The 12,966-nt window shown below is 46.1% G+C and overlaps 1 protein-coding gene across 2 annotated transcripts in view; it reads left to right on the top strand.

The window, feature by feature from the left end:
• Positions 1-12,966, top strand: part of FAM234A (family with sequence similarity 234 member A) — a 47,081-nt gene that overhangs the window by 23,089 nt on the left and 11,026 nt on the right. For both annotated transcript variants that reach the window (XM_066576114.1, XM_066576113.1), the window contains exon 8: positions 3,811-3,951. In XM_066576114.1, the coding sequence (XP_066432211.1) occupies positions 3,811-3,951 (141 nt within the window). The remainder of the gene's footprint in view (positions 1-3,810; positions 3,952-12,966) is intronic.

The following is a 12,966-nucleotide window of genomic DNA, read 5'->3' as shown; positions in this document are numbered from 1 at the left end:
TACATTTGACGGCCTGGCCGTTGAGACCGAGGTGCTGAGAAGAAAGGGTTATTCAGAGAAGGTTATTCAGACAATGATACGGGCCAGAAAACCAGCCTCGTCTACTATTTACTACAGAGTCTGGAAGCGTTTCTTCACCTGGTGTGAGGAGAGGCGAGTACAACAGATGCAATTTTCGGTGGCCAGAATACTAGCATTCCTGCAATCAGGGCTCGAAATAGGATTAAGGGTAGGCTCGCTAAGGGGGCAGGTGTCGGCACTAACTGTGCTGTTTCAAAAGCCAATCGCAAACAGAATGGCTGTGCGTACATTCTTGCAAGGAGTCGCCCATACGACACCCACGTTTAAACCCCCAGTCCAAACTTGGGATCTTAATCTCGTGTTGGACACTATGACAGACCAGCCGTTTGAGCCGCTGAAAAAGATCTCCATGCGACTAATGACCTGGAAGGTAGTATTTCTCATCGCTTTCACGTCTATTCGTAGGGTCTCGGAGCTGGCGGCCTTGTCTATACAGACCCCCTATATGACCTTCCACCAAGACAAAGTGGTACTGAGACCGTCACCTGAGTTTCTACCAAAAGTGGTCTCGCAGTTTCACATTAACGAAGAAATTGTCTTGCCTTCTTTTTGTCCAGCGCCAGTACACAAAAGGGAAAAAACGCTGCACCACCTGGACGTGGTAAGGGCACTAAAGATCTATGTGGAACCAACACCCTCTTCGTTATTCCGGAGGGGGCCCGAAGGGGCTCGGCAGCCTCAAAAGTCACCCTATCGAAATGGATAAGGTCCCTGATAACAGAGGCATATCGCACCTCAGGGCGCACGCCACCATTCCGGGTTACGGCCCACTCCACACGGGCGGTAGGGGCTTCCTGGGCGGTCCGTCAAGGAGCCTCAGCCCTTCAGGTGTGTAAGGCAGCCACCTGGACCTCCTTACACACGTTCTCAAAGTTTTATAAGGTCCACATATCTGCATCATCGGACGCCGCACTCGGCCGGAAGATCTTGCAGGCGGCGGTCGTTTGACCACATGGTGAAACTTTAAATGCCCACCCAATGTATGTATTTTCGGGACTGCTTGTGGACGTCCCATGGTCTAGGCTGTGGCCCCCAATGATATGGACGAGAAACAGATATTTTTGGTATAACTTACCGTAAAATCTCTTTCTCATCGCGTTCATTGGGGGCCACAGCACCCACCCCTTGTTTATTTGAGCGGTTGCTGGAACTTTCTGTTTTTCGGTCATCATTTGGCAGAAATTATGCCAAAAATATATATTTGGGTATGTATGAGACATAATATGTATAATTTTACTCCCACTGGTTTCCTACTGCTTGCAGACAGACTAATTAGCTGAGTGCCTGCAGGGGGGATATAGCCAGGGGGGAGTAGCTAACACTTTTTTGCTTAGTGTCGCCTCCTAGGGCAGTGGCTATATCCCATGGTCTAGGCTGTGGCCCCCAATGAACGCGACGAGAAAGAGATTTTACGGTAAGTTATACCAAAAATATCTGTTTCCTGGAGGTGGGGTACTCAAAGCTCCGTCACCAGAAAGAAACTGAAATGTCAAGGTGGAGGACACTGCAGCTTGCCGCAGCACCGCCGTAGATCATCGCGAGGCATTGGAACATCACGGACTAGGATAAGTATTGATTTTTTTTTTCTTTTCCCATGTAGGTTAGCTTATATTTCAAGCCTCTCTCGAAAACTAGGATGGGGCTTATTAAAAGGGTAGGTCTTATTATCAGCGAAAAACAGTAGCTTTGGTACTTTGCTTATGGTCTCTGGCCCTCACCTATACATGTTAGTCTATAGGCTTGTGGTCGCAGAGCTTCTGGCTCTATACTCTGCCTATGACGTATGGCCTCTGGGTCCAGCTTATGACTCTTTGGTTTTTACCTTTGGCTTATGGCCTCTGAGTTTAGCTTCTGGCCTGTGATCTCAGATCCTGCTGGGTGGTCTTCAATTAGAAGATCAGTAAACAAAGACTCTTTTTCCTCACTATGCATCTTCAACAAGTTATCTATGATAGAGAATACCTGTGGAAACCTGAGGATTTCATAAGAACAAGATGGAGGAACAGACGAGGTATGTATTTTAGGAGCAACACCAGGGAATTGATTCTTTTACCAATTTTCCATTGGAGGTAACTTATCTTCTACAAGTTGCATCCTTATGTGGAGGAATCGTTATAGGACACCTTTACGCTCTTAGTCATTTATTTAGGCAATAGCTTTGTATTTGCTCATGTCATACAATAAAAACTCCCTGATTTTTTTGCTTAGTTGAAACCTGATCTTTAGGGTCACTTTTGTTAATCTGATCTCAGAAGCAATTCAGTGTTGGGTTGGGAGTTCTTCCATGATAAATTCTCCATATAAATCCTTCTAACTTTACAGTTTCACAGTCTACAGCCAAAGTTAAAGTCACTGTTTAGGCTTTGTATCCTCCTTAGATACAAATGTATTGGTGTAATATTGTGTAAATGTGCTCTTTTCTGAGAAGCTTACTTCCCTTTTTTTCAAAATACTAGGAAACCAAGTGAGTTCCATAGTCTGGCTGGTGGTAATAGACAAGCTAGTACAACGGGGGCCAGCTGGATCCTGGGGGCTAGTAACAGGAGGGGTGTGGACAGGAGGCCTTACCTTTCATTGTACCCAACACTAAATGTTAGCGCGGTGTAGTTTATAAGCTCGCTGTAGGCACACCCTACTCACTGAGTGCGCCTCTGTAGAGGAAGGTGCACATTGCCGAGGAGCCCCACAGCCCATGACCAGGAGTCAGAGATGGAATTTTTAAACTGTGAGTTGCAGAGTTTTTCCACATTTGCTCCGTGTTCATTTGTTATGTTTGGATCTTGGGTTTTGCTGTGAAAATTACTTTCAACCTCAGAATGTAAAAACAGCCTTGGATTTCTGTGAAATGAACAGTAAATACTAATTATACAAAACTCTGTAGTATTTCTCAGCTATTCCCTAGCATATTGGTGGAAACCTTCCCTTTAGCTACAGGACATCATTGAAGGCAAAGCTACATTCCCATGGGTGGTTCACATATGTCAGTGGTTTGGGCTCTCTCCCTGCCTCACCTGCTTAAAAAAGCCCCCTTCTGTGTTGATGGATGTCTCCAGCTACTGAAGATGTCGTGCGTTTCTTGCATGATGCAACATACTGAGGATGGTGCAAGTGCGTGATGTCATTCCAGCCAAGGAGGAGTCACAGTGCAGGCGCCTGATGCCTCAATGTGGTGCAGGCAGTCCATATGAGAAACTCATGACTCCTCCAATGGCTGGAGCCGGACGTGCATCAACTGAGAAGGTGGATTTTTTTTAAGCAGAAGAGGGAGGGAGCGAGCTCGGACCGCTGGCAGATGTGAATCGTCCAACCGATGCTCCAAAGCTAATTAGCAATCCGTGCGGGAAGCCTTTCTGCCGCTACATCTTGAGATGGGAGCCACAGTCTACAGAGGTAATGGTGCTGTTTAAATCATCATCACTCCTGCATTAGTATATTGAGTTTAAAAGGCAAAAATTCTCTTAAGAAAAAGAAAATGTATTTTCTATAGCTTTCAGCCATGTTTTCAGCTCTAGAAATGTTCCACACATTTCATTATATACTTTAGGCTCGCTGAATTGTTAAACCTTCAAATGAAAGTGATCACTTTTCAGTAAAAGTGGATTTTGATCGTTTTTTTCACCGAGGCCTTCTAATGTGACCTCTTAGCACTGTAACCTTTTCAGGGTTTTCTCTAGATAGCATTATTCCTCTACATTGATACTTCTTGTTTTCTTCTTGTTTTTCGTGTAGCTCTGGTAAAATTCTTCACATCCTAAATGTTCCTGGAAGATACTATAACAACATTTTAGTTGTGAAAAGTGAAGTTTCAGAATTGTTGGATGGTCAGAAGTTTGAAACATTGTGGACTGTGAATACAACCAACATTTTGAGGTGAGACTTTCAGGGTTTTTTTCGCTTTGCTTCTTGTATTTTTTTCCCAAAGTACTGTAAGTTTTTATTTATACAATTTTTAGAAACCAATATCACAATGTATACAGCAATACAATAACTATACAGTCCTTCTAACGCAGACTTGGACCACGGCTGTACCGGTAAAACACTGGGGGTGTGCCTGCAGCATTTTACCGGTGTTTGTAAATACCAGGTCTGCCAGCAGAGAGACCGCATACGGCTGTGAGTGTACTGCACATGCCCGCCTATCACACACATAAGGTCATGCGCAGCGTGACTCTTGCTTTTTATTTAAATTCCCCACTTTGTTTCAAAGCTTGGTTGTGCATGAAACGCTGTCCATACGCAATGTATTGTGTATGGACAGCATTTGCATACGCTGCCTGTACAAAAGAATAGGTCCTGCGCTGTGCGGTTCGCAGAGAAATACAGCATTTTGCAATCTGTTTCTCGTGCGTATCTACAAGCAGTGTCTACACACACATGTGCATGGATCAATGAATGTCCATTGACTTTCATTGACTCCATTCACTGCGTCTCATGTGGCTGTGCATCGCATGCGTAATAAGTGGTGCAAAATCGCCCGTGGACATGAGCCCTTAGGACTGCAAAATAGTCGTACGTAAATTTGTACAGGTATCAGACAATGGCGTAAGTATTTGTTAGCTCATAAAGAGAAATAAAAAAGATGGCACGTATAAAAAAGATCACACCACATACAGTAATGACCACTTCAATGAAGCAACAGAATAGTGGTGGGATATGTGAATATGTACCAAAGGTATCCTTTTATGAACCATAATAGATAGTAAGGCTAACAGCATAGGCTTGGGCTATATGACAATTTTGGTTGCACAATACTAGGGATGAGCGAGCGTACTCCGAAAAGCACTACTCGCTCGAGTAATTTGCTTTATCCGAGTATCGCTGTGCTCGTCCCTGAAGATTCGGGTGCCGGCACGGAGCGGGGAGCTGCAGGGGAGAGCGGGGAGATCTTTCTCTCTCCCGCCTGCTCTCCCCTGCTCCCCGCTGCGACTCACCTGTCAGCCGCAGCGGCACCCGAATCTTTAGGGACGAGCACAGCGATACTCGGATAAAGCCAATTACTCGAGCGAGTAGTGCTTTTCCGAGTACGCTCGCTCATCTCTACACAATACAGTTGTGCACTATTTATTGTGTCGGCAACTTCCGATCACACTACACAGAGATGTTACAGTCTTCCTTCTATACATGCATGACGTGACGCCTTTCAACCTTACCAACATAGAGCTTCTGAGTAGTACGGTGCATTTCAAGCTGCAGATGTCAGCAGACTGGCTGTCTCTTGGCTCAGTCTCCAACCCCTTTCACTCCTCTTCAGATTGAGCTTGAAGTTGTACTAGGACTTGATTATATATCAACTTAGAAGATAGAATCAGCAGAAGTCAGACAGATCAAGATTTTGTATAGAAACCTAATTACAAAAATAATTTTTAGCTAAGAATATATGCATTTCAGTAAAAAAAACAAAGGTGTCCATAACCTTTAAAGAGGTTCTCTGAAGGATAGGCTATTAATGTTTAATTGGAGATCTACTTTCCATTTCACCAGCAGTCAGCACAGTGAAGCTTAGCTCCTCTGTATGAGCGGCTATACCTGGTACTACAACTCATCCTTTCCGTTGATTACATAAGCCCAGTGTGTACGGCTACGGCAGCTTGTCCCACCAATCAGGCATTGAGATCACCAGTTTTTATGGGGAGAATTTCTTTAAAGTGACCCTCCTGGGGGGGCGTGGCCAAGCAGCTGAACTGACCGGTCGCATGTGAGGAGCGCTCCTCCACTTACCAGCAAAAACCTTTATCCTGAGGATATCCTGAGGGTCCCCTGACCCAGAATAGCACCGACGGAGGGAGGTAGGAGAGGATAGAGCCCCTGACGGCACTCCCGGACGGCCACAGCTGAGGTACCGTCGGCGGGGAGAGCGGAGACCCATAGCCGCCGCGGCCATACTGCGGAGGACACCGGTTGGCGGCGGGGACTCCGAGCCCGACTCTGCCCCGAAAAGGGGGGGAGAGGAGGTGGACAAACCCCCGGAGGGACGTCTGAGGCGCGGACATAGCGGGCGCCGCCGGCGGGAGAAAAGTCCGCGAAACCGCGGCTGCGGCGGCCATCTTGAGGGGGGCAGCGGCGGAGGTGCAGGGCCCTGAACAACGGAGTACACTGCTCCCGGGCGCGGCGCGGAGTCGTGCGGAGAGGAAGAAGAGGAGGTCGAGCTCCGGACGGTGCAACTGAGAGGTGGGCATAAGAAAAGCTGCTGGCGGGAAAAGACCACGAAATCGCGGCTGCGGCGGCCATCTTGTGTGTGGCACCAACACAGAAAGGTCCAAAAACAGGGCCGAAAGCCACCCCCGGGCCCAATATAGAACCGCTGCAGTGGGAAGGGAGAGGACAGAGCCACCAGAGTTACATAGAAGGCACAGGCAGCGCAGTGAACAACGCCCCCAGACCCGCAGCGAAGTGACCATTAAGTGCACAAGCGCTGCTAGCAAGCAAAGCGGTGAGAAGACACATTTAAGGGGACATAGAGAGAGGCCTCCCCCCCTCCACCTACAAGAGGACTAAACACCATACAGTCCAGAGAACCAGGGGAAGGGGCAGAACAGGGGCAACAGCAGACCCCTATAGAAAATTCAACTTCTATAGCGGAAAACCAAACAACCGCGACATGGGTCCCACTAGACAAAGCTCATCCGTAGACAAACTTAAAGTCTTCGCAAGAGGAGAAACCCGGAAGGAGCCCAGCCCTGAACCCGCTGTGGCGGGAGTTGCAGCAACAAAGCATAACAACCCTGATCCAACTGAGGGAACGGTGCAAACACTGCAACAACTGTCTGAACAGCTTCTGACCGCAATACAAACATCTACAGCCACTCTCACCAGCAAAATTGATGAAGTTAAAATGGATGTGAGTCTGCTGAGACAAGATCTCCAAAATCTAAGAGAACGTGTTGCCAGCACAGAGAACAGAATATCTACCCTAGATGATACTGTCGCCCCAATGACAGATGCAATACGAGATCTTACGCAAAAAGCTGAATACTGGAGACAAAAAGCGGACGATCTGGAAAATCGGTCGCGAAGAAATAATTTGCGTATAGTGGGGCTACCAGAGCGGGCCGAGGGGCAAAGACCTGAAGAATTTATAGAACGCTGGCTTCGAGAACTCTTTCCCAATGCTGGACTATCGCAAGTCTTTGTTATTGAACGTGCGCATCGAGTGCCCATGAAGCCACCAATACCAGGAGCCCCACCCAGACCCCTACTAGCAAAGCTGCTTAACTCCCGTGATAGGGATATAATCCTACAAGCTGCCAGAAAGGGAGGGCCCCTGCGACATGACAACGCCACTGTGTCCATTTTTCCGGACTTCTCGGCTGATCTCCAAAAGCAGCGAGCAACATTCTTCGGAGTCAAAAAACAACTAAGAGATCTGCAGCTCCCGTACTCGATGGTGTATCCGGCTCGACTGCGAGTGATCGACGGGGACCGCACCCGCTTCTTCTCCACACCAATTGAAGCAGGAAATTGGCTGAACACCAGGCGACGACCAGAAGGGCCGTAATGTATACATAACCATTTATTTTCCCCTCTCTAGGTGCAGAGACCAATACACAAAGATGAACATTTCCCTTATAGTTCCTAACTGCACACTAGAGACTATCCTCTAAACACGCCACAAGAACACTCTAGCCAAATGGCACAGAACTGAGACTTTCTTTATTTGTGGCAGACAAGTAATCTACGACGCCCAGGAGAAGATGACGAGTCTCCCTTTCCTGCGGTCCCGGCGGGACTCACCCGTTTCTCCCCCCCCCTCCCCTCCTCCGCTGATCCCCCTCGTCGCGGCCTTGCAGGGTGATTTAGAACCCCCTCCCCATATGCTTTCTATCCTCAAGGGGACCCACCCAGAAAATGACAGCCAAACCAATGCCGGTCCACACAACTGATTTAATAACACAACAATACCACAAGTATAGTCTTGTAGTAAGCTATACTATGTAGGTACCCCCTAAATACAGGTTGCCACGAATACGTATGTGACAGAGAAGACAATCTTAAAATCTGTTTAATTACAAGTTGATTGAGAGTTACAGTTGATAGTAGTTTATCAAAATGTTTTTAAGTTGTATGCATCAAGTGCTCTATGATGATATTGAGAATGTGCTGAAGTACTGTTACATGATATATGATAAAAATGTAATTGAGTGTCGGGGGGGGTCGCCTGACAGGCAGAATAACATGGGAAATTGTATCCGGATCAGATTAACATCTCTTAGCCCATGGCGGAGATAGTCTTTGTATCCTGGAACGTCAGGGGCATGGGGTCTGCCAGGAAGCGAGCGGCGATAAATACGTTGCTGCGCTCCTGGCGACCACATGTCCTGTGCTTGCAGGAGACCCACCTTACACCTGAAACCACAAAAGTCTTGCTGAAGCCATGGGTACAATGGTCCGCGCATGTATACCACACATCATACTCCAGGGGGGTGTCTCTACTAATAAGAAGAACACTTAGATGGGAGGTGGAACAGATTAGGAGAGACACAGAGGGCAGATATATTTTTGTAAGAGCTAAAATCAACAATGACCCATATGTCCTACTATGGGTAGGACCGGCGACAACAACCATCCTAGCAGACGGCATTCAATTTGCATCATTCTCTCCAGACGCAACAGTCGTCTGTATGGGAGATATGAACATGGTGATGGATCCCACCTTGGATAGATTTGGGGGTGGTGCTCGGGGGGAGGGAGATGCGAACAAGACTCGCCTGGCCTCTATTATCTCGGTAACGGGTTGGCTAGACCTATGGCGAACATTTCATCCGCAGCAAAAAGAGTATACCTGCCATGCAGCCCACAACCACGCTCTCAGTCGAATAGACCATATATTCGGATCCCCTTCACTATTCCCTAAAATAGACTCAATAGAGTTCCTACCTCGAGGTATCTCAGACCACTCGCCAATACGTATGACCCTTAAAAACCCAGGCCCAATCACAATCAAGAGACCAAGGGTGCACCCATTCTGGCTTTCATTATTTGGACCTAATGACCGCATACCGGACCAGATCCAAATATACTATGAGGCACATGAGACGCATGGAGATACAAATCTAGTATGGGAGGCATTTAAATCCTACCTTAGAGGCTGTTTAAGGTCCTCAATTTCATTTGTCAAAAGAGCCACGGCACGGGAGGGTGAACTTTTAGCAGAGCAATGCCAACAACTAGAAAGAGATTATATAGCTGACCCTATAGACACTAAAAGAGATAAATGGCTTCAGACAGGCAGAGACTACTTACTATACCTGAAAGAGAAAGCCCAGAGGAATCTTTTCTTTACTCGACAGTCCTTTTTTGAACAAGGAAACCAATCCAGTAAACTACTTGCTTATATGGCGAGACAGGAAACTGCCCCCCCAACCATACTGCGAGTTAAATCAACCGAGGAAGTAATGCTTACAGACCCGAAAGAAATCCTAGATAGATTTCAGCAATTCTACAATGACTTATACCAATCAAGGGTAAATTACACACCGGCAGAACTAGAGACCTACTTAAATGACATAATATTTCCAGAAATACAAGACGATTATAAGTCCCTACTTGACTCTCCCATTACAGTGGAAGAGGTTGAAGAAGCAATAAATGAGATGGCTAAAAACAAAACCCCGGGAGTGGACGGGCTACCAGTGGAAATCTACCAACAGTACAAAAAAGAAATAATCCCACACTTGTTTACCCTATACAAATACATCCTTGATAAGTGTCACCTCCCAGAGTCGATGCTAGAGGCCAACATAGTCCTCATACTCAAACCAGACAAAAACCCAGAGGAGTGCGGCTCGTATAGGCCGATCTCTCTATTAAACACGGACTATAAAATCCTTACTAAAATACTAGCGACCCGACTAAACCAAATAGTAGGGAAAATTATACACCCGGACCAGTCCGGCTTTATCCCGGGTAAATCGACATCGGACAATATCAGAAGAACACAGGTAATCACACAGGTGGGGTGGAGATGGAGATCAGACTGGGCCCTGGCCTCACTAGACGCGGCTAAAGCGTTCGACTCCGTCGAGTGGCAGTACCTGATAGAGGTGCTGCGTAAATTCGGGTTTGGAGAAACGTTTATAAAATGGGTTTCTATCCTGTATAAAGCCCCGACCGCTAGGGTAACGGTAAACGGCCTGGTCTCCACTTCCTTCCCACTACACAGGGGGACACGACAGGGATGCCCACTTTCCCCCCTTTTATTTGCAATTGCAATCGAACCCCTAGCCCTGAGAATTCGACAACACAACTCATACAAAGGCGTTCAGATCGGACCCAGAGAGGATAGAATAGGCTTGTATGCGGACGACATAATATTGTATATGTCAGATCCTAGAAATACCCTACCGCTGGCCATATCTCTAATAGACAGGTTTGGAATTTTTTCAGGCCTATGCATTAACTGGCAAAAATCCGCTTTCATGCCCCTAAGATCAGAGGGATGGCAGACGGGGGATGTATTTTGTAACTTACAAATCACTCCCAGATTTAAGTATCTTGGTATACATATCACCAGAGAACACACCCAGAGCCTCGAGTTAAATATTGCTCCCCTACTGACAACTCTGCAGCAAAAGTTGAAAAGCTGGAGCACCCTACCACTATCTGTAGCAGGCAGAATAAACCTCATAAAAATGATAATACTCCCTAAATACTTATATTGCCTAGAGCATACAGAAACAACTATATCACAGAAATTCTTTAAAAAAACTAACTCATTAATAACGTCATTCATATGGGGAAACTCTAGAGCCAAACTACGACTGGATACCCTACAACGCCCTAAAGAAATTGCAGGTATGGCGTTGCCAGATTTTAAACTATATTATTTGGCGGGACAGGTCAGGTATCTCCGTCATTGGCTGTCGGGTGCGCCTCTCCCTAACTCCGAGCACCATCTCATGTACTTCCTAGGGGAGACTTCGTTGTGGATTCTCCTGGAAAAACCAAGATTGGTAACCAAACAAATGCTGCCGGTCCACAGACTGGCAGTGAACGTATGGCAGATATGCAAATCACTAACAAAACAGGAGAGTACTCCCTTGGAGACTCCCCTGTGGGACAACAGGGCATTACCACACTTGATGAATCTGCCAGGTAAACAATTCTGGATAAACTCAGGAGTCACCACACTAGAGCATGTTTATAGGGACCAAACGCTGGTTTCCTTTGAACAAATGCAAGAGCTGTACCAGATCCCAAGGGCGGGATTTTTTAGATACTTGCAACTCCGACACGCACTGACCGCACAGTTTCCAGGACCTAGACAAATATTTTCTCAGTATCCATTAATAGGTATACTGCGAACACAAGGACCCAAAGGTCTGATTTCAGTGCTGTATACCCATCTACTGCACGCTAAAATTCCCGACATACCAATGACAGTAATGCAGAGATGGAGAGAACTTATTCCCACCCTCACTAGTGAGGATTGGGAAACGGCCATGTCCATATACACCACAGTATCACCGGCGGCAAACAACAAACTAACACAACTATATATCTTACATCAGTGTTATCTAACACCGAGCAGACTTCATAAAATGAATCGGATAACCACCAACCGCTGCCACCGATGTGGAATGCCCAATGCAAACTTTAACCATTTAATATGGAATTGCATAGATATTCAGACATACTGGAGAGAGATCATAGAGTTTCTAACACAAATACTGGGAATACCAGTACCACACGACCCTGCGGTGTGCCTGTTGGGGATCTTAGACGAAGAACAATGGCAGTACCATGACAAGATATTTCTTACAAAGGTTCTATTTTACGCCCGGAAGGTAATAGCCTTACGCTGGATGGACAGGCGCCCCCCGACACTCAAAGTGGCAGAGCATTATCAACGCCGTTCTGCCATATGAAAAAATGGTATATAAAAATAGAAAATGCCCTGAAAAATTCGATAAAGTGTGGGAAAGATGGTGTGGGTCATCAAATACGGTGTACACACAGAACCAGTTCCATAACTTGCTGAGAACAGTGACGCCTAGAAACACTTAGTAGAACCAACAAAGGAACGCACCCTCCGCCGACACCACAAAGAAACTATATTACCAGGGGAAAATGTAACAAAGGAATATGTCAATAGAATGTACTAAAACACTTGTTAGGAATGTAATGAGCTAATGATGTAACCAAAAGTTTTTTGTTTTTTTTATTCAGTTGATGTATAAAATACAATGTTTTCAATAAAACGAGTTAAAAAAAAAAAAGTGACCCTCCTATCTTGGAGAAACAAAGATGACCAAACCACTTCTCTGAGTCCCTGATGCACACCTAGTTTGCATCGGTAGTCTAAGACACTACTTGCTGCTCTGACTATTTCATTTGGGAAAATTCCTGCTGACATGCCAGAAGTTGGGCCAACCCAACTATAGTCTTTGCGGTCCATTTGATGCCGTTCAGGTATGAAATGTGCTAGATCCAACACTTCTGTTTAAGTTCTAGGGTATAGCCAAACAATGAGAAGAGTAAAGTCCCTTTTACATGGGCCGACAATTGTTTTGACGACTGCGCGGGTGCTGTCTTCACTGCTGAGGTTGTCAGCGCTCGTGCAGATCATTCAAACAGAAAGACTTGCCAGTCACTCGCTGGCTTCTCATCCGCTTCACCTCCTATGGGAAGCACTGAGCTCAGAGCATTGACACGGAATGACAACTCAGCGAGCTAACAACTTTTTTTAAGCAGACTGCAAAGTCAGCTTAAACAACCACTAACGACAAGTGAGCGTTTTGTGGGTTTTTTTGTATTCGTGCTGAGTGATTATTGCTCAAATTCGTTAGTTTGAACGAATTTTGAGCAATAATCGTTAAGTGTAAATGAGCCTGTAATGCTGGTGTGAACCCAGCTTTATGTGAAATGGGTTGTCACACAAAATAAGAG

The sequence above is a fragment of the Eleutherodactylus coqui genome, chromosome 8, assembly GCF_035609145.1.
Source record: "Eleutherodactylus coqui strain aEleCoq1 chromosome 8, aEleCoq1.hap1, whole genome shotgun sequence".
Classification (NCBI taxonomy): domain Eukaryota; kingdom Metazoa; phylum Chordata; class Amphibia; order Anura; family Eleutherodactylidae; genus Eleutherodactylus; species Eleutherodactylus coqui.
Note: the sequence above shows the minus strand (reverse complement) of the source record. Positions and strands in the feature narration are given on the sequence as shown.